Genomic DNA, 23,157 nt, shown 5'->3' with positions numbered 1-23,157 from the left:
ACAATATTTGTTTCGTAGCGAAAAATCAATCAATTATTATATCAATCAGTGAATCTATTATGCCCTTAACTCATCAGAAGAAATAGCAACGGTCACTCCGTCAAAAGGAATTGAAATGTGATTTGACATGGTAAACATCCGAAAATTGGAAGAGAAGCTGCAGTTTCTTTTATATTTTTCATTGCGCCATATTGAATTTTTATCAAACAAAGTCATTAAACCCAAGTATTCGTACTAACAATTTTATTTAATTTATGAATCTTCTCCCAAAATGTTCTATTTAATAATCAGTAAGTTTATTAATTCTAAGTTTTGTATACATACAGTATAGCTCCTATATTTTGAACATCCGCTTCGTTCAAATTAGAGGATGCTGTTCAAGTTTCGTGATAAAAAAATGTGCTGCAGTTAACTTTAATTTTCTAGAATTAAGAAATAGTAAATGAAATTCATTGCTATATGATACTTCAAGTATATGTTAATTTGAGTTTACGATATATTGCAAGTAAGAATTGTTAAATATTATTACCAGGAACAAAAACATTGAAAATAAATTAAATCTACTCTTACTTGTTAGGTATTTATTACCTATGTTATCATCTATAGAAATCATACATTTATGTAAAATAGTTTTTTTTATTTATTCATTGAATGAGTCTCATTGCAGTTTCTATTTTCATCGATTGAGCTCTCGGGCACTGCCATTGTATTCCGTAAGCGATCACGAAAATCTACAATTTCTTGGTTCTGTAGCTTCTTTATGATTATATCTCTTTGGAGTGACATTGCTTGCAAAACATAGTTGTCACTAAAGTAAGGACTTTTTCTAGAAATGTTATAACCGTCTCCATAGACTTTTCTGCATCATCCCCTGATATTGCTTCATCAGAGTATTCTTGGTTATTTACATTAGGGTCAAGAGAATGGGAGCTGTCGCTATTTTCATCACCATTACTGCCTTCAGGATATTGATCAGTAGTTTCCTCATCTTGTTGCGCCCACATTTCAACATCATTTGCATTAAGCGATTTAAGTACAGTGTGGTTGGTCGGTAACCGTTTGGTTTCAAGCATTTTTTCTAGACCAGATGTATTCTCTGGTTCTTTCAGTTCAGAAGCCTTTGGCGTTGGGCATAATTTACCCCATGCTTTTGTTAATGTGCTTGCTCGAACTTGATTCCATGCACTTGCGAGAGAAAATAATGCATCTTTGATAGTAAAATGGCGCTGTAAATCGCTTATACTCACGGTACTATTTATCATATTCATCATGAAATCATTTCTGTAGAAACATTTTAAGTTCCAAATAATCCCTTGATCCATAGGTTGAATGGGAGAAGTCACATTAGGTGGTAAGCAGCACACAAAAATATTCCCACAGGATGACACTAGTTCTGACTCAGGAGGATGTGCTCTTCAATTGTCCAACAGAAGCAAGCACTTTGAATCAGGTTTATCTAATTCAAGAAAACGCCTCTGGACAACTGGCACAAATTCTTGCAAAAAACAATTTTAAACAACTGTTGATTCATCCATCCATTTCATGAAGAATAATAGAATACTGACAAAGGCGAAACTCCTTTCAATGCTCGGGGACACTTTGATTTGCCGATGACAAGAAGCTTCAGTTTATGAGTTCCAGAAGCATTAGCGCATACCATCACTGTTAGTCTTTCTTGATTTAATTTGAATCCTTTTATTTTCTGCTTCTCAGATCCGGCTAATGTTTTTGTAGGTAAGCACTTCCAATTTACGCCACTTTCATCAGCGTTGTAAACATCCTCTGGTGTTAAACCATAATCGGCAATTATCACCTTGAATTTGTCACAATAATTTGATGCTGCGTGTGTATCAGCAGACCGTTGTTCGCCTGACATTGTTAATTGTCTTATACCACGTCTATTCTTAAAGCTCCTAAGCCAACCTTCACTGAATTTCATATTTTCTGCGATATTCAACTCTTCCTTAAGAGATTTTTCTTTAGCAATTAACATGGGCTCAGATATTGCTACACCTTCATTCCGTTTTGCTACAAACCACTCATGCAATATTCGATCGAATTCAACTTGCTTTGGTCTGCGAAGAGTCCTTCTTTTGACGTCTTTTATTTGAAGAGAAAGGAGCAGCCTTCAATATTTCCTCCCTTTTCTTTTTGATGTAAAATAGTGTACTTCTTATAATCTCTCAATATAACGCTATTTTCAACTCCAGCATCTATTTTTTCTATAATTTTACGTTTTTCGAGTAAAGTCAGTATCACTTGTTTTCTTTTAGAGTTGCAAGCCATTGTGATGGGTTGTTTTACACTATTTTAAATATAGCAATCTGAAAAATAATTACAGTTAATGTAAATTATCAATAGCTAATCTACATTAATTACATAGTACCAATATTAACATTTCTGCGCAATATCTGACTAAACCATGTAAACAGTTTTACTGCAACTCCGCATCAAATATGCTAATACAATTTCAATGACGAGACAGTTCAAGTTTAGAGAAAGTCCAGGTTTAGAAGAAATCCAAATGAGAGGAAGTCTAACTTTAGAGTAAGTTCAAATTAAAGGAGTTTTACTGTACTACTGTTTTTACCGAAAATAATATCAACAAATTTTAAACTATTATACATGTTTGTATATACGAAACTAAACTTAGCTAAAAAAAAAACGATTGATCATTTCGGTCAGTTATCATAACTAAACAATTGATCCGAATTGAAAACCATACATAATTCAAATCTATTAGCTATTACAATCAAACTCATCAATCCTTACAATTATAAATTTTAAAATCATACAATTCAAAAACTATACTTACGTTTTGTTAAGTTTAAAAATAATGTGAAAATTCTATTATATCGTAATTATCAATAATTAAATTAACTTAATAAAGTGAGGCCGAGTTGCCCCTTAGAACAAGTCTAATAAAATTATATTTATTCATTTTTATTTTCACAACGTATACAAATCCAAATTCAACTAATAATTAATTTTTCATTTTAATATAGTTTGAATGTCTTTCACTCAATATTATTTTTTTTTAAATTAAATCGATTTATATTATAAATTAATTCACTAATTTTTCCAATACACAATGTTAGTATTTCAATCGATAATCATAAGTTATTAAGTTATACTTCAGATCCGCTAATGCTGAATTGTAAATTAATTAGTTACTTTCATTTATTTTAATTTTTTATTTATTTATTTATATATTTATTCATATTATTATACATATGAGCGCCATCATTATTATTTATATTGAAAGTAATATTTTTAATTTTTACATTTCACAAACTTAACTCAATTATACATACGGCAATCTAGTTTTAATAAACATTTTACGAACTTATTCCTTATTTAAGCATAATTTTTGTTATCATTGTATATATCCTAATTCTCTAATAAGTATGTTTAAGAATTTCTACCGCTGATAATATTATATTTTAATTATAAGTTAAATAAATGTTTATTTAAGTTAAAACTAATTCTAATTTTAATTCAAGTTAATAAGATTTATAAATATTTTTAAACCTAAATTTATAGACCATATCCAACCCAGGTTTTCCTTATACTTTAAACCCCCTCTCCTATGTACTTAATTAAATCTTTTTTATTTATTTATTTAATTATTTATTTAATTTTTTGATTAAATTTAAATTTAAATAATTCCGAAATGGATTTATGGACGTTAATTTAATGAGTATATATATTTACAATTTCTATAGTTTATCTTAGTAGATTTACAATAGATATATCTTATTATAACTATAAAATTGATTTTTATATTCGTTCTAATAATTAAACCATTTGGCTCATACATTTGAAACCACTTATCAATCAATTAATAATCACTTGTTGCATCATATACATTTTATTTTTAGATCAATATTTGGAGTCTGATTACTATAAATACATTTTTAATATTATGATTATTACCATTTATTTATTTTTATTTATTTTTTATTTTCTTCTTCTAATCCATAAATTACTTTACGTAACAAACTCAATTTTACCATCTATAAACATTACTATTAAACTAAGTAATAATATCATGGTCCATTTCTATTCGATATACTAATTTAATATGTAATTCTTCCTCCACTCCTAATTGTATAATATATATGTACTCTCTTTTTTATCACTCCACATTAAAATAATATATTATGTGTAATATATTAACATACTTACCTTCATTGTTCATATCAAATATTAATTTAGATATATTTTGCCATCCTATATGTTATCATTATCTAAATTCTTTAAGCCTATATAACAAGTTTATAAAGTTTTATTTATTTTGTTTATTTTCATTAGCTAATTATATTTATATAAAATATTTATCTTCATATCGAAAATACTTAAAATTATGCTATTAAGGTAGTTACACACACACACACACATATATATATATATATATATATATATATATATAGGTTACTTATTACATCTAATTAAATTACTTATAAATTACTATTATAGAATTTAATACTATTTATATCATATAATTTAAGCTTATGGGTCGTCTATAATTGACTATTAATCCTGTCATTGAGAAAAATGATTATTAAATATGAAGACATTGTATCTTTTTTTTTACTTTTTTAATAAGAAACTGAAAAATAAAAGATACGATCAATTTTAGCACGGGTTGTGCTGAGCAACTTATAAATATTTTTTTTTACGCGGTTTCTGACTGTGTCTGGTGCTTTTGTTGTTTTTTTGTTGTTGTTTTTTGGTATTTTGCTACGTCGATTCAGATAAATACGGAACACTGAAATATTAAAATGTTAAGTTATTTTAATTTTTGAAATACATGCAAGACGGTCAGGTAGAACACTTGGCATAGAGGAAATTATTGTTTAAAACTGACAATGAGGCGCCGCACCTTATATTAACACTGTGGTGGGAAGATAAATATTTGGGGTGCTCACAGTCTTTGGTTATAGAGATGAAAGATATTAATAGCGATTAATTTTTTTCTGTAGACAGTCCGAAAGTTGTTGACAGAATTCAGACAACGGATATTTTCCATGGTATGCACGTAACCTACCAATCAGAAGTTAGTGACTGGACTTTTTTTGGGCGGGTCAGTTTATGAACACAGAAGTTAAAGGATATTGGAAATTAGAGAGTAGTGAGTGAAGAAACAGTGCTCGCATTAGATAGAACTGCCGATGCGTAATGATAAGGTTAAACTGTACTGTGAGACGAAAAGGGGAAAATGCAATACTTGTATAATTTTGACTTACAATTAAGTCGGGGGCAGGGATAATGCCTCTGGCCTGTTGGGTTAGATGTCAATCGTAAATGTCTCGAATAATCTCATCAAAATTGGCTGACCACTTAAGAAACAAAATAGGCCGAAATTGTCGTAAATAATCTTGCCAAACAGAGGTTGAGACAAAAGGGTAATGGACTAATCAAAGGATTAGATTAACTAGTGTTCTCTCAAATAATCTCGTTAAAAGTAACTGAGCAATAAAGAGATAAATGGGTCATAGAATTAGGGACAATGTTATAACTGGTTTAGTCAAGACAAATTTTTAACCAAAGAAAACTATTTGGGCAGTTCGCGTAAATATCTATCAATGAGCAAAGACAGACATAAATGTTATGATCGATAAGATATTGAGATGGAATCCAGGGTTGACGCAAGAGAATAATAAAAACTGCGCGAAAAAAAAAACTCACACGTAAAAAATATGTTTAAATGTATCTTGAAACACAATTAACATATGTGTTATGAAGAATTTCAAGAAGCAAAAACTGACGTCATCACTAAAATAAAAAATATTCCATTTCAGTTTGATGAATTTTCAGACCCAGGACCAACAAACATCAAAGACAATGCAAACTCTGATTTGGTCTTGCAATGATTTGACTTGCTTTGTAAAATATTTTTAACATTTGAAACTGTATTCTTGCGCAACTAAGCTGAAACACTTCAACACTACTTCAGTGAAATTTCTGAAAATCCAAGAAAAATACATCCTCGCTATTTAAACAGTTCACTAAGTTTTTTACCTTTCAACGTATTAACACGCTACCTTTAAATATTTGGAAGAATGCGTTGAAATCCCCTTTATTTTTCACAAATAAAAAAGAATTAACTAGGAAGGGAATTTCCGAAAAAATTTTAATTTTGATTAGGAATTAGTTTTAGTTCGGTGTTAGTTTAGTCGGTCCGTATGCTATGCTTTAGTTTAAAATAACAGTTGTTTTTGATTTGTTAAATGTAATTTTGAAATATTTTCTTTGCTGTCACGTTTAAATTTTCGTTTATTTACAACACAATAATTATAAATTAAATTTACATTCTCAAATTTTCAGAGTAAATAAACGTTTAAAAAACAGATATTTCTTGTTGGTTGCAGAGTAAATAAACGTTTAAAAAACAGATATTTCTTTTTGGTTTTTCTTTCTGTTTTGATATATAATGTGTAGTAAGATTGTATATCTGGGAACAAAAGTAGATTTAAGGCTCCTAAAATCCATATTTTCGCAAGGACAGGTGGCGTAGTGGATAAAGTATTTGAAAAATCTCGTTGTAAACATACACTGTTCTGGAGGTTGAAGGTTCAAATTCTAGTGTGTGCAACACTCAAAATACTATTCCAAATTACTTAGGACTTCTACCCAGTCATAGGTGACGGAAAGAGAGCATACTACCCTTGTAGATTAAATAAATTCCGTGCATATTCTCGATTTCGACAGAAAGATTTCCGAGTTCGGCAGAAAGATTTCCGAGTTCGGCAGAAAGATTTCTGAGTTCGACAGAAAGATTTCCGAGTTCGGCAGAAAGATTTCTGAGTTCGACAGAAAGATTTCCGAGTTCGACAAGATATACCTGAAGAAGCTCGGATGTTGTGCAAACTGAAATGTTTTGAAAAACAAACACTCAAAAGGAAACCTGTTGTTGTAACGTTTTCTCGAAACCAACACGTTGTAGCTTCAGTCGCAAAGTGGACAATGAATAAAAAAGAACTCGCTTTTTGCTGTACAACATTTATTTTCAAATTCAGTCGTTGCAGCTGTGACGTCCCTCGCGTGATCGTCTTCTCGAATGTCATCTACGCGTCTTACGTTCTTTCCGTCTCCTAACATGATCTCCTTTTTAAGGTCTTTATTTTTCCCCTCTGGTGACATCATTCTGCATGCATTTTCATACGCGCATCCGCACTATGTTACAAATTCAAATAATACAAATCTTTTTACGTTTTATCGTTTTTGTTTGTTTGTTTTTGTGTCTCAGGGATCGATCATTGGACCACTATTATTCCTGATATTTATTAATGACCTCCCTGATAATATAGTGTCCAAGATGGATATATTTGCTGATAAAACAACGCTCTATAACATGTATGAGGGAAGAAAGGTGTACACAAATGTAAGAGAATGGCTGAATCCTTAGAGAATGACCTCTAGACTGTAGTGGAATAGAGCTGTAAATGAATGATAACATTTAATACTAATAAGACTAAGCTGTTCTCCTTTAGCAATTACAAGAAGCCTCTCCAACCATTAATATTCGTGACAAATAACACCCTACCTCAGAATTTTTCGTTCAAACTCCTCATCTTTCACAGGAAATATCAACTGGAACAAACAGACTGAGGTCATTGCAAATAATGTGTTTCCCTCTATAGTGCTAGAAAACTTCTCACACCTGAAAGTATCCTGTACGTTTACAAAGCCACAATTCACCCATGCATGGAGTATTGTTGCCACATCTGGGCTGGTGCATCTACCACTAGTCTCTTCCTCGTGGATAGGGTCCAAAAATGGTCTCGAATCAAATAGGTCCCACTTTGTCAACTAGGCCCCATACTCCTGTCCCATCACCTCAATGTTGCATCCCCGTACCTGTTTTACAAGTACTTCAATGTAATGTTCTCTGATGAATTCATTCGCAGCAAAATCACACCCCTTCACTGTTAAGGTCCCTAAATGCCAGAAAGCTTTCTACTTTAATAGTTTCTTCCCTGGAACAGCAAGACTTTGGAATTCCCTTCCTGCTACTGCTTCCCTAATTGTACTGATATGCAGAAGTTCAAATGTAACGTAGACCAACATGTTCATTGTTCTTAAGCGTGGTCCCAATTAGTAGCCCCTTTACGTCAAGGAACAATATGACTTGTTGGGTGAACGTGAGTAAAAAAAAGAAAAGAAGTGAGTTTTTATCTCAATGCTCGTTGATCTTTTCTTTCTTCAGTACTATATATATATATATATATATATATATATATATATATATATATATATATATATATATGCGCATAAGCCTGAGGAGTCCTAGAGTGGATGAAACGCGGAATATTCAGTGTAGCTTAATCGCCATATATATTTTATAAATTACTAACTAGCTCTACCTACGTATTGAGCACTTTTGAAGTAAATACTTAAAGTTTACGCATAAATCTATACTTTCGTATATTAATTTTATGTGAGTAAATTAAGTAGTTATATATATATATATATATATATATATATATATATATATATATATATATATACTAACAGTTCAGCCCGGCTCTGCTGTACAGTTAATAACTTTATGTGCATATATATATATATATATATATATATATATATATGTATATATATATTAAAAAGTTTGACTCATGACCAGATAGCGTACATCAAACATTTCAAGTGTTGAGATCCAAAATTGGCGGAGGAGTTTGGGAGAGTTTGCAAAGGCCAACTCTTTTAAACTTTGACCTCTTGGCAGGCAAATTTTCGCCCAAAAACTGATGGAAAAGCTTGCTGAATGTCTGAATACCTTTATGTAAAATTTCAAATGCTTAGACCAAAAATTTGCTGAATAGCTTGCTAGAGACCTTAACGGTCAAATCTTTTAAACTTTGACCACTTGGCAGCGAAATATTCGGTCAAAAACCGATTAAAAACTTGCCCTATGTCTGAATACGCTGTATGTAAAATGTAAAATGTTTAGAACAAAAACTGGCTAAGTTATTTGGTAGAGACCTCAGAGGTCAACTTTGACCGAAATTTTGACCCCTTAACATTTATTATTTTGGACTCAAATCAAATGAAACAGTTTGATCCATGGCGAAGTTACTTACATCTTAAATTTCAAGTGTCTAGACCAAAAATTATCGGAGGAATTTGGTAGAGTTTTCAAAGGTTAAATCGTTGAACTTTGACCCTTTGGCAGCCAAATTTCTGGCCGAAAACCACTTAAAACGATGTTCCTAAATCTCAATAACCCTTGTCTCAAATCTCGAATCTGTAGACTTAAAATTGACAGAGTAGTTTGGTAGGGAAATGTACACACACACACACATATATACACACACACACCCACATACATACATATACAATTTCATTTTTATAGATATATTGATTGAAGGGTTAAAAATTAAGAAGCGATTCTTCATTCCACCTGCATTTTCTCTCTTGAATATAAATTATGTCAACAAGGGCGGATCTCCTTAAAAGGCAAAATTTGATTCTTTATCCAATTTTTACCGCTCTCTTTTTAGGCTTACAAATAATAACCTTCAATTTGAAATACGAATGATTGCCTTAGTTTTTCTTGTTTTGGTTATGTATTTATTTTTATTTTTACTTTATTTTTTTTTCTTGTTATGTTTTTGTTTTTACCGGTTGATTTAATTCTTGCCTTATCTTGCAACAGCATCACCTCCATCCCTTTCCATTTTTCTATTCACCACTTCATCTAAAAGACGATTTCCTCCGGGAGTCTCAAATGGCTTGTTGCTCCTGTAGTTGTTATAATTAATCCAAGCGCTATAATGAAGCTGCCCTGCATCTTATGCAATTCACTGCTTCGAGTGTATCCAAAGAGGAAATAAGGAAAAGGGAAACAGAATTATGAAATCCTTGTATAAATAAACATGCAGTTTGATAACTCAACTGAAACTCTTTATAAATGCCAAGCAAAGATAAGGTTTAATCGAATCTTTCGGCATCAATGGATTCGAAATTGAAGCAACTGAATAAACAGTCGAAATGAAAACATATTTTGAATAATTAACGAAAACGAAGAAATGGCAGGCCGAACAGACCGATTTCTTCCACGCTTTTCTCTATCCCCCTCTTATTCTCCTTCTCTTTTTCTTTGTTTCTCTTTTTCTTTGTCGCTCTCTCTACCTCTAACTCCCCCTCTCTCTCCCTCTCTCTCTCTCTCTCTCTCTCTGCACTTGTCTTTTTTCTTTCCGTTGTTCTTTTTTCTATTGCCTAATTTAGCTCTCCATATCCCTTTCATGTCCTCTCCTTTATTTTCTCTGACTTTTCTCATTTATTCTCTCTTTCACGTCCCCCTCTAGCTCTCATTCTTTCTATCTCTCGCTTTATGTCTTTGTTTTTTTTTTATTTCTTGCTCTTTATTTGTTTCTCTCTTCTTTCTCTCTCTCTCTCTCTCTCTCTCTCTCTCTTTCTCTTTCTCTTTCTCTCTCTCTCTCTCTCTCTGCTCCTGTAGTTTTCTTTCCGTTGTTCTTTTTTCTATCGCCCAGTCTCTCTTCCCATATCTCTCATCATCCCCTCCTTTTCTCTCTGTCTTTCTCTCTTCTCTTTTCCCCCGTCTCTCATTTCCCCCCGATTACACTGTATCCCTCTCTTTCTCTTTGTCTTGCTGACTTTTAATTTTAGTTCCTTTCCTTGTCTGTCTGTCGCCCTCTTTTTTTCTCTTCTCATTCTCTATCTCTCTCTCTCTCTCTCTCTCGCTCTCTCTCTCTCTTCCTCTTTTTATCTCTGTCTTCATACATAAAGGAAAAAAAAATACACGCTATAAATTATGTTTGTATAAATCATCGTGAAATAACGGACAGACAGTTCTAGGAAAGAAACTCTGCTTATGAACTTTTCGTTTAGTTTTAGGTACAGATAGAGAGTGAGAGAAATTGTCGACAGTTGTTGTAGCTAGACAAGTATTTGTTGCAAACGTTTTATGGGGGGACCATGGATTGGAACTCAGTCGAGCACTTACAATAAAAGTAACGATAGAGCACGGATCAGTTTATTACTGGGCGTCCGAGAATGCCAACGAGGCCCGTACAGGCAATTTTTGGAAGTCAGAATGCTTTTCCATTAGGGCGCTGACACTTAATTAGATGGGAGAAAAAAATGAATCTAAAGAGCAACAGCCATTTAAGAATAAATACACAACAGACTACTACTACTACTACTACTACTACTACTACAACTACTACTACTACCACTACTACTACCTCGAATTATGTCTCTATTTCATTATATAAGAGGGGCGTGCAATAAGTAATGTCCCTGACCCACTTCCCATAGCAGTAGAGCAACGAAACTTGCCACAGTTATTAGTCTTTCTCAACATAGGAACCACCCAGACATGCATTTCTCCCATCGTTTGATGCAGGTCTGTAGAACACCCCAGGTTGGTCCTCCAACCACGACGTGACTTCAGAAATCAAGGTTGCATCATCTGGGAAACGCTTTCCTTTCAAAAACAACTTCATGGCTGGGAAGAGGTGAAAGTCAGAGGGTGCAAGGTCAGGAGAGTAGGGGCGATGGGGAAGGATTTTATAACCACACGTCCGTGCTTCTGATCCGGCGACATGCGACTTGTGGACCGGAGCGTTGTCCTGCAGGAGGAGGGTACCTTTGCTGATCTTGCCCCGCCTCTTGATTTTGATAGCTTCCCTTAATTTCCTCAAAAGTGAAGCATAATAGGCTCCTGTAATTGTCGTACTCTTTGCCAGGAAATCTGTCATCACTACTCCGTCCTTGTCCCAGAAGACTGTGAGCATGACCTTGCCAGCGGAGGGCTGCACCCTTGCCTTCTTTGGAGGTGGTGAGACCAAGGGCTTCCACTGCATTGACTGGGCTTTGGTCTGTGGATCATAGTGATGGACCCAGATTTCATCCTGTGTAATCAGTCTTTTGAAAAACTTTGACTCATCTTCTTGGCACATTTCCAAATTCATCCTCGAGCACTCGACGCGTTCTCACTTCTGGAATGGTGTGAGCAACCTGGGAATTCATCTGAAAGACACCTTATGCATATGCAAATGGTCATGAATGATAGTTTCCATAGACCCTGTACTAATCTTGACATTTTGGGCTATTTGGCGAATAGTAATGCGCCGATCTTCCAAAATGGCATCCTCAACTTGACGGACAGATGCCTCATCAATGGCAAAAGGGAGGCGACCCGGTCTGGGAGCTGTTTCCACAAACTTCCGGCCATGTTTGAATTCACGATGCCAGCGTTTTACAAGGTCATATGATGGGGCATTATCACCATAAGTTTCTTTCATTTCATCAAAAGTCTCCTGTGGTGTGCGTCCTTTCAAATACAAAAACCGGATCACTGCTCGACATTCAACAGGCTCCATTTCACACCTGACTCAGTTCAAACACCTGTAAAACAGAAACCACTATTAGTTCAGTGCTGTAATTTGCCACATAACCCGTAGAGATATAAATCATTGCACATGCAAAATTTCAGTTAGAGCAGACAACTGGAAGTGGGTCAGGGGCATTACTTATTGCACGCCCCTCGTAGTAAGCGGGGGGAGTGTATTGTGTTCCACAGACGGACGATTTTAGGAAAGAAACTTTGGTCGTGAAATTTTCATTTAGTTTCAGGCACCGCTGGAGAGTGATGGAAATTATTGACAGTTGCTGTACCTAGACGAGTATTTGTTGCGAACTTTCTACATAGGGGAAGTCATAAAAGTAGCGATAGATTAGAAACACTTAAGCGTAAAAGTTGGAAAGTAAGAGAATGTTTAAAAAAACTGCAAAAATAGTTAAGCACTGCTCATAAACCTGGCAACTCACAACCAATTAGCCGACATTTAACGGAACAGCCTAACAACTCAGTGGCAGTTTTAAAACAAACGCACAAATAAATATTTATATGCACTAGTCTATACTTTAAACGACAGAAAAAAATTATGCTTCGCCATCATTCGCACTTAGTAACATCTAGATTATATTACCAAATAATGGATATAAAACATATGAGTTTATTATTATTATTAATATTTTTATAATTATTGTTGTTAGTATTATTATTATTGTTACTGTTGTTGCTGTTATTATTACTATAGCTATTGTGATTATTATTATTATTAATATTACTCCTGCAGTTCTTGTTGTTATTATTATTATTATTATTATTATTATTAGTTGTAGTAGTAGTATTTGTAAAAATTGTCATTAATGTTGTGTAGTCATTGTAATTATATCTATTGCTGTTATTGTTATTATTATTTTTGTTATTGTTATTTTTGTTGTTGTTATTGTTGGTAGTAGTAGTAGTAGTAGTAGTAGTAGTAGTAGTAGTAGTAGTAGTAGCAGCAGCATAAAGAAATATAAACATCGACCATTGACTTTTTATTATGAAACGGGATATTTTATCTGTATTATTTCAAGCAAGCTTCAGTTGTCTCTGATGGTGACTCATCAGAATCTTTTTGACGTTACCAACGATACCAAACAATCTTTTTGACGTTACCGACGTTACCAAACAAAGATGTGTGATGATCCCGGTTTTATCTGCCTTGTGTTTTCACTGATGCTCAATCATCCTCATGGCGACTCTGCATCAGGCGTAAAATTTTAATTCAGGATTACTAAAGGGTTCTTCAACCACCAGCGATTTAAGATAAAAAGAAACCCTTGCTCGACGCTGCTCTTTTTGCCTCATCTCATGAAGAAACTCAATCATTCGTCGATCGTTTTTCAGCATTAGCATTAAAACAACAGCCTAAACTAACACTGAAACAAGTTCTTTCCTGCTATTCCTATCCTTGTTGATGGTAGCAATCAGAAATATGTGAAATCCTTTAGAAAGATAATTGATATGGACTCAAGGTTGGTCCTAAGCAAGGAAAACACGTGTTAGAAATGATATATTAACGGAAAAAGTTACAAAGATAGGATAAAGGGTAAGTAGAGCTAACTATCCGTTGGTGCCCATTATGGGTAGTCGTACTCGCTGCGTACTACTAGTATTATTGCTGTTTCTACAGTATTAGGGTACTCCTCCCTGATAGAATTATCTCACATCGTAATATAGTACTGGAAGAGGCCATGATGCAGGCAAGTTTCGGTCTCAAAACACTAATCGAATTGCAAAGGTCAGCGCAGCATTTGGAAGACTTAAGTATCGACTGTGGGACGAGCGTTGGATTAGACTTGAAACTAAAATCATATGAAGCTGCTGTGTTAACCACTTCATTATGCCAATCAGAAATATCTATACCTTACCGATGACACATTAACAAAATTGATGTCTTCCACGGACCGATCTAAATTAGATCGCTTCTATTTTTCAGTCTGATGAGGTTGCTTCCTCTAAATTGAGATTCCACTGAATCATGTGTGCACATATGTAATCCACAGAGCAAAAAGAGTTGACACGAGGAAAACACATGCAAGGTTGTTAAAGAAAAGGTTTAATTTTTATGGAGCAATTCTGGTTTCTGATTGGTTGCTAGCAGAACGTGAATTAATTTGATTCGTCAGTTCCTAGCAGGATCGTTTATAAACAGAATCTGCCAACTGTGAGGGACCATACCCTCGTTAGTTAAAAATATTGCAACAGTTTCATAAGAGTAGTGGCTGATGGGCAGAAATCTGAAGCTCATAATATTAATTGCTGGGTCCATCCTGGGTCCAACTCTCTTCCTGATCTACATCAATAATCTTCCAAATCACATCCTTACATCATTCGTAGACATTTATCCTGATGACACTACTATTTATGGCAGCACATCAAAGGCCGTAAACGACCAAGTTCTCTCTGATTCTTTCTCCTCTGATCTTGAGCACGTGGTACAATAGGGAAAAAAGTGACTGGTTACTTTTAATGCATCTAAAACCAAGATTCTATCTTTACATCATCAACGCTCTGATCTCCATCTAGCATCAATTGAAATGAATGACTCTCGTCTTGGGGTGGCTCCATGTTTTGACAAGCTTCTGGGCTTGGCCCTTACTCCCGATCTAAAATGAAACACATACATCAAATCCGTTGTAATGGTCGCTGGTAAAATAGTGGGATCCTTCTATCGATCCGGGTCATATGTAGCTGATGATGCAATTCTCTACCTATATAAGAGCCAGATACGTCAAAGGATGTAGTATTGTTGCCACATCTGAGCAGGAGCTGCTAGAAAGAACTTATCCTGCCTTGAGTTCAAAATAGATTTCTTAGCCTAGTGGGAGATGCCCTTTTCTCTTTCCTGCAACCTCTTTCTCACAGAAACGACGTTGGAGCCTATTTCTGCTTTATCGTAATTTTTATGGCAAGTGCTAGTCTGAGCTCCAATCTATGGTCTTCCCTCGCCAAACATTCAAAAGAAACACTCATCTAGCTGAAAACACTATCAATAATTCCCCCCACTCTTTATCTGTGCCTAAACCTAAACGTAGATTCCATGAACAAAGCTTCTTTCTTAGAACTACATACCTGTGGAACTCTCTTCCGTTTACCTGCTTTCCTGCTGACTACAATATGGTCGTCTTCAAGTCCAACGTAAATAAATTCTTCTTGATGAGTCGTTCCCCTTAAGTAATCACATTTACCAAATTTACACTAACGATTACAATGATATTGTCCGATTGACTAGTATACACTTTTTAAACCCTTACTCTCAAGTGGCTTCTGGGCCTTGGTAAGTGTGACTTCTTTGTAAAAACAAACAAAAAAAGAACTTTGATACGAGTAGATATTTTTGTTCATTGGGATTGAGCCAGTCTCAGCTACAAAGTATTAAGGCAATCCATAAGGCGCAACTTCGTGTCGCACACACTTCAGATGTCACCCTTCGCTGCGGCAATAATGTGCTTGAAATGCAGGTCCAGGAAGGCATCTTGCAGTAGGTGGCCAGCACACCATTACGTGGAGTACCGCCTTGTCGCCTACTTGCCAGGCGAGTTTATTCGGGGGTGCATCTCCCCCAGTGAATTAAATGCTCCCTCAAACACCAAGCTGGAAATTACTACGATTCAGCGTATACATGCCTGGCACAGGCCAGGTCTCAGAGTGTAGCATCTGTTCTGAAGCAACACTCAAGTTAATTTATCTTTTGTCAATGAACGAGAACCCCCTTCTATACTAAGGCAATTTTATTCTTGCCTACTTCCAGAGTATCTTTTTTTTGGGGGGGCGGTTTTCTCCCACATTAAAAACAACCTTGTGTCACATTCTGCTTTCGTGAGGTAGTAAATAAATACCTATACCTATCTATATATATATATATGTGTGTGTGTATGTGTGTGTGTGTGTGTGTGTGTGTGTGTGTGTAATGATGTAAAATTCACTAACACCATGACGTTTATCGAAAAGTGCTTAATGACAAGCAGAGCATAATTATAATATATTTATTTATATAAACATTATTGCCCACAGATGTGCATACATGACCCAAGGTATTGACTTTGGTTTCAAAACAAGCTGGATCCCAAAATGAGGTGCAGCTGAAACATGTCTGCACATATGTAGACAATAATTGTTGTATAACTAAACATTATATATATATATATATATATATATATATATATATATATATATATATATATATATATATATATACAGAGAGAGAGAGAGAGAGAGAGATTTTATTATAGAGTAAAAGATATATGCACAAAACTTGTAGAACGCCGCTTGGTGTGTGAATAGTGTTTAGATGTCACGTGAACAACGACTGAATTCTATTTCCCCCTTTTTTGAATAAAATAGACTTGATCCCGCTGATCGGTAATCACTTTAGAAACTGGTCAGTAATGTCGGATATTCGTGAGTGTCATGCATCTCTAAATAGCAGGGATGTCGGTCTCCATATGTCCCGATAATTTTCTTATTTCGATGAAGTCGGAATGAAAGAATATTCAAATAGTCCCCCAATTTATTTGGCTCCACTGGAAAGTAGCCAAGCGTAAAAACAAGTATTGTTATTCAGAATTGATTCAGGTTCAATTTATTCGATTAGAAACGATTCAACTCGCATTTATAGGCTATGATATTTTTTAATTCTTGTCCAGAATTCCTCCTATATTAAAAATACATAAATAAATATCTATATGATGTATCTACCTGTGACGAAAATATCGTATTCCAAAAATCATACAAATTGATCAAATAGTTTTATTTAAAATAAAATTTAATTAAATTTTATGAATAACCGAAAAGGGATTGTCTTGCCTGCAATTTTAAAAACAAAGTAACAAAAAAACAACGAAAGGTAACTCAACAATAATCCAAACTTGCGAGATTTATGATTTAATGCGTACGAATACCTATTAATCACTTCAAATGGGTTTCTATATTATAAATAAAATATCTGCTTAGGGCTTAGTTTTCCAGGAGTCGTAATACTAATCGGGCTGTTTGACAAGCACGTTCACGCTGTACTTAAACCGTTTTCCCTACATATTGTCTGAAATCGCTTGTGCATAAGCTTATATCATGAGGTGATGGGTAGGGAATGGAGCTCCCAAGTCCAAACTAATCAATCAGAGGTCGTTATGACATATCCCCTTCTCTTCTGATTGACCTCGTGCCAACCGTGCATAATCGCTTATCGAAGTATATTTCCATTGAGCTGTTCTCACACTGATCATCTTTAGGAGATGACCTCAGGACAGATACTGCTCCCAACCATAGCCAAACAACTCTCAATACCATTCTCTCAAAATCAATTGTTTTCTTTGCAAAACAATGTTATCAACATATTATCATAAATCCCCAAATCAACTAACTGAAGCTACTTTTCCTTGGTTTGGTTGCGTCATTGATCAAACAAATGGAGTCAGCAAGGCAATTATTTTGGTAAATTTGTGTGAACTTGATCACTACATTTGATGTGGTCCCTATATATATAACTTCTTCCTTTGCTTTCTCGCCCTAATTAGTATTATAACGGATATATACCACCTATTGCCTAATAATAACCACAAACTCATACCATATGATGTGTGTGTGTGTGTGTGTGTGTGTGTGTGTGTGTGTGTGTGTGTGTGTGTGTGTGTTCTAATTAAGCCACTGATTAATATGACATGCTGTTTTTCTGTTCCTTTTTATTTTTTGATCCCACTTGACTGGAGATCAATTTTTCTTTGTACTACAGCACTATCCGAAAAACCAATTTCCATTATTTCAGCTGCTTCGAAGACTTTCCAACCAGACTACGACCATTAACATCACACTGGATTTAATTTTGGACTTCATTTTCTTTAAAGAATTATTTTCGCCTTTCGGATTACTTTGACAGAATCTTCATGCAAGCTGAAATATTATTACAGTTTTAATTTTCTGAAATATTATTACAGTTTTAATTTTCTTTCTCTTATATGTATATATATACATATATATACATATATATGCATATATATATATATACATATATATCTATGCATATATATATACATATATATCTATGCATATATATATACATATATATATACATATATATGTATATATATATATATATATATATATATATATATTACAATAGAAAAATGTAAACAGGAAAAATAATATGGTAAAGCTTAAACATGGAAAAGTAAAAGACTAGTTGTTAAAACTGGAAAAGAAGAGGACAATATATTCTAGTAAAAAAGTATAAATTTATAACTTAAAATATTGCAGCATTCAGAATGAATTATATAATGTTATAAATTGAATTTTAAAAATGTTATAAATTTATTGTATTTTTTACTAGAATATCTTTTCCTTTTCTTTTCTAGTTTTAACAACTAGTCCTTTACTTTTCCACGTTTAAACTTAACCATATTACTTTTCATGCTCGCATTTTTCTATTGTAATCCATGATTTTCCTAACTTCTAGTAAATTCACTTGTTCTTTGTTTAATTTCAGGGGGGTTGCCCTCATAACATAACATACACATATGTAATAACAATGTACGGCACTAGTCTGCTTTCAATAAAATCCCCCCAATTATCTCCCTTTTATTCTTTCATTCTCTCTCTCTCTCTCTCTCTCTCTCTCTCTCTCTCTCTCTCTCTCTCTCTCTGTTTCACTTGTTAATTCTGTTTTCACGAGAGCGATGAGTTGGTAGCAACATTAACCGCTGAAGCGACATGGTTGCTATGGAAACCAGTCATAATAAACGTCGCTCACCTCCACGCGGTTTTTTTTTCTTTACAATTTTGAACACCAGTAATTTCATAACTTTTGTTTTACTGAACGAAATTTGAATTTATTTTTTCACAATATATATTAGAAGGTGATCTATAAACTATAACAATCGTGTGAAATTTAGTCGAAGAATGAGTGGGCGGTGAAGTTTAATGCAGTTCTAAATGACTAAAACTACCACTTAACCATATACAAACACTACCGTGTTTTAATGATATATAATATTATGTATATATATATATATATATATATATATACATATATATATATATATGTATATATATATATATACATACATATAATAAGTTGTAAAATATATATGGCAATTAAGCTACACAGAATATTCCGCGTTTCATCCACGTTAGGATTCATCAGGCTTATGCCTCTACCGTTGAAGTTCAAGTGTAATGTGAACAAACATTTTTCTACTCATCTTCCTTCATAATGCCCCTGCAAATTAAGTCCCTGATAGTAGCCCCCTGCTTTAAAGTGGCACTGTGCCTTGTTTGGGGTGAAAATTGAATAAAATTTTTTTTTTTTTTAAATACGTATTCAGCACTGTTGAAGTAAATACTTAAAGTTTACGCATAAATTTATACTTTTGTATATTAATTTATGTGATTAAATTAAGTAGTTATATGTGTGTGTGTGTGTGTGTGTGCGCGCGCGCCCGCGCGTGTGTGTGAAAGGGTGAGATGAACATACTGATATATATATATATATATATATATATATATATATATATTTAATCAATAATTATTTGTCCGTCCATGTTCACTTCCTGATTCCTTTTCAACCATCTCATCAGTTCCCATCTTCTTTCTTCATCTTTTTGCAGATTCCGCCGCTCGATGATTACTATCTACTGAAACATCGACAAAGTCCCCGACGCTCGCGGCGTTCCATCCAACATCTTACGAAGAGACTTTCCGATGATCACAGAGTAAGTAAACCATAATCAAATCTTTTTTTTTTAATCTTTTAGGGTTTTTTTATGTTCTGCCTTTCTATATTTCTTTATTAAAATAATTCCTCAAAAAAAAAAATCGTAAATGGACACTTTCCTTCCGGTCTTTCTTGGAATGCAAAGCGAAATCTGTACTTTGCATGTACGAGAGTTGTTTAAAAAATAAAGCCTCTAATTTTTTTTTAACTAAAAAAGTTGGAGAGCTACGAAGACGGGAGTGGTACCATTAAAACGAACAGCCTTCTGTGTTCCAGAATTTATTTTTCTATATAGTCAGCACCATTCTCAATGCGCTTTTGCCAGCGATGAACGATGGATATGCATTGGCGTCCTGATTGCGCTTTCTTACACGAAGGTCGTTCCTATTTTTAACGCAAAAAGTTGAAAAGCAAGGACGACGGGAGTTGTACCATTAAAACGAGCGACCTTTTGTGCTCCAGATTTTTTTTTAATATATAGTCACCACCATTATTTATCAATACACTTTTGTCAGGAATTTAAAGACATGTTTCTGCTTCTGGCACACGTCATTGACAGGGGTTGCTTTCTTTGAGTCTCACACCGTCAATTTCTGCAAGGGAGTGATGAAAGTCCCAAGCCATTGATGCATGTTTAGTTATCATAACAATGTAATTTGCGATCCGATCGAATTTATTCGGGTGGAATAGTGCAATCTATTTTAAAACTAATGTATTCTAATAGCAATGTATATTAAAAGACTTTTGTTTCAAGAGCCATGTATAATGCTAGCAATCTATTTAAAGGCAATGTATTCTGGCAGCTATTTATAGATAAATAGATAAATTTTATCTGACAGCAATGCATTTTGAGAGCAATGCATTTTGAAAGCAATGTATTCTAAAAGCAATATATCCTAAGAGCAATCATACATATAGAATTACTAGCTGGCAGCCCGGCGTTGCCCAGTCTTACAATACGCTATAATATGATATTTTAATTTATGCAGATTGCATATGTATTATTATAGAATCAATCGTCTATTGGTTTTTATATATTTCGAGGAATACTTTGCCCGATGGACTAATTCGCAAAATAAAAAAAAAAATTAAATAAAAAAATTATTATGATAATCTCGTTCATCAAATTCCGTTTGGGGGTGTTTACGATATCACGTTAACTGATATTTGGGTTTGACGATGAATGCCCTGGAAAAGTCACTTCTGATTAATGTATAGTTTTTACATATGCAAACGAATAAATGACTTGTGGCGATTTCAAATAGTACCTCTAAGTTTACCATAAATTGAACTCATTAATCAGAAAAAAAATCAAAATTAAATGATGAGGTACCCACGGGCTTTAACAGGTAACCATTCTATCTATAGTCGAATGCTTTATTACTAAGCTATATCTGAAGATTATAATATATTTTGTTTTTTTGGAGGAAATGATTTGCTTAAAATTTATTATCTTCTTAGCCGGTGTAATGTAAAATATTCACCTGTAAAAATTATTCCTTTTTTATCTATAAGAGTTAAAAACTAATTTTAAGATCGGATCTTTTTCGATTTTCGATACATATCCGATGAATTTCTGTAAAAATCATACCTAAGAACACTTTCAGAAATTAGCTTTATGTGAAATGTGCAAAAGATAGGTTTAGCCATTCCAGTACCTAAGAGAAACTCACACACACACAAAGTGACTTTTATGTGGATAGATAGATAGATAGATAGATAGATAGATATGACAATCTTATTCGGCACATAATTACCCATGGATGGTTGATATAGCATAAAATAAAACAAAACGACCCTATAGAGAGACGTACGTTTATCACGTCAGCTAACTCAACAACATAAGTGATTCGTGGGAGTACAGACTGAGCAACTAAAAAGACTAATAACATATAAATATGTTATTCTCAACCAAGCAAGGTTTTTTCGCATTACCTAACTGTAATATGAACATAATATCAATAATAAATAAAAAGATTTACGTCTATAAATCGCAGGACATTCTAATTTTTTAAAGGTTTTTTCAAGTTAAATTTAATGTTTACCGTATTTTTCCTTATCTAATTAAAAGGTAAAATGCATTTTTATATAAATAATGGAATTCATTCAAAAAGTATCGAAAACAAGTGAATGACATATACAATATATGTATATATGTACAATGTATGTATATATGTGCACAATATATGCATATATATATATGCACATTATATGCATATATATGTATAATATATGTATATGGCAATATATGTATATATACAATATATATATATATGTATATATATATATAAATATATATATATACACACTTTATACCGTATATGTATATATGCCATATATGGTTATATACAATATATATGTACATATGTACATTATATGTATATGTATGTACATTACGTATATATATATATATATATATATATATATATATATATCCAATACATATATATAGAGAATATATGTACATATATACAATATATTTATATATATATATAATATATGTATATATGTGTGTATATACAATATACGTATACATACAGTACATATGTGTATAATATATGTATATATATATGTACAATATGTACATATACAATATATGTGCTCATATATAATATATTTATACGTATATACTATATATATACCATATATATATATAAATATATATATATATATATATATATATATATATATATACTATTTGTATATACACTATTTGTTGCTATCAATCCATTCTTTGAAGTCTTGGTTTTTGTTAAAACAACATGTATATATATATATATATATATATATATATATATATACAATATATGTATACATATACACCGTATATGTGTGTATATATATACAATATATATACAATATATGTATATATACAATATATTTACATATGTACAATATTTATATATATTTACAATATATGTATATATGCAATATATTTACATATATAAATATTTATATATATATATATATATTTACAATATATGTATATATACACAATATATGTACGCATACAATAGATGTTTATATACAATTATGTACACATACAATATATGTATATTTTATGCAATATATGTATATATAT

The 23,157-nt window shown here is 33.0% G+C and overlaps 1 protein-coding gene across 1 annotated transcript in view; it reads left to right on the top strand.

Moving 5' to 3' along the window:
* LOC145276735 (neuroendocrine convertase 1-like) overlaps positions 1–23,157 on the top strand; it is a 463,447-nt gene that overhangs the window by 274,454 nt on the left and 165,836 nt on the right. Inside the window, exon 2 of the mRNA XM_080127958.1 lies at positions 19,969–20,073. Coding sequence (XP_079984084.1) covers positions 19,969–20,073 — 105 coding nt within the window. The remainder of the gene's footprint in view (positions 1–19,968; positions 20,074–23,157) is intronic.

Source organism: Euprymna scolopes, chromosome 5 (genome assembly GCF_053919585.1).
Source record: "Euprymna scolopes isolate OS-2025 chromosome 5, ASM5391958v1, whole genome shotgun sequence".
Lineage (NCBI taxonomy): Eukaryota > Metazoa > Mollusca > Cephalopoda > Sepiida > Sepiolidae > Euprymna > Euprymna scolopes.
This window is presented reverse-complemented; position numbering and strand designations above follow the sequence as displayed.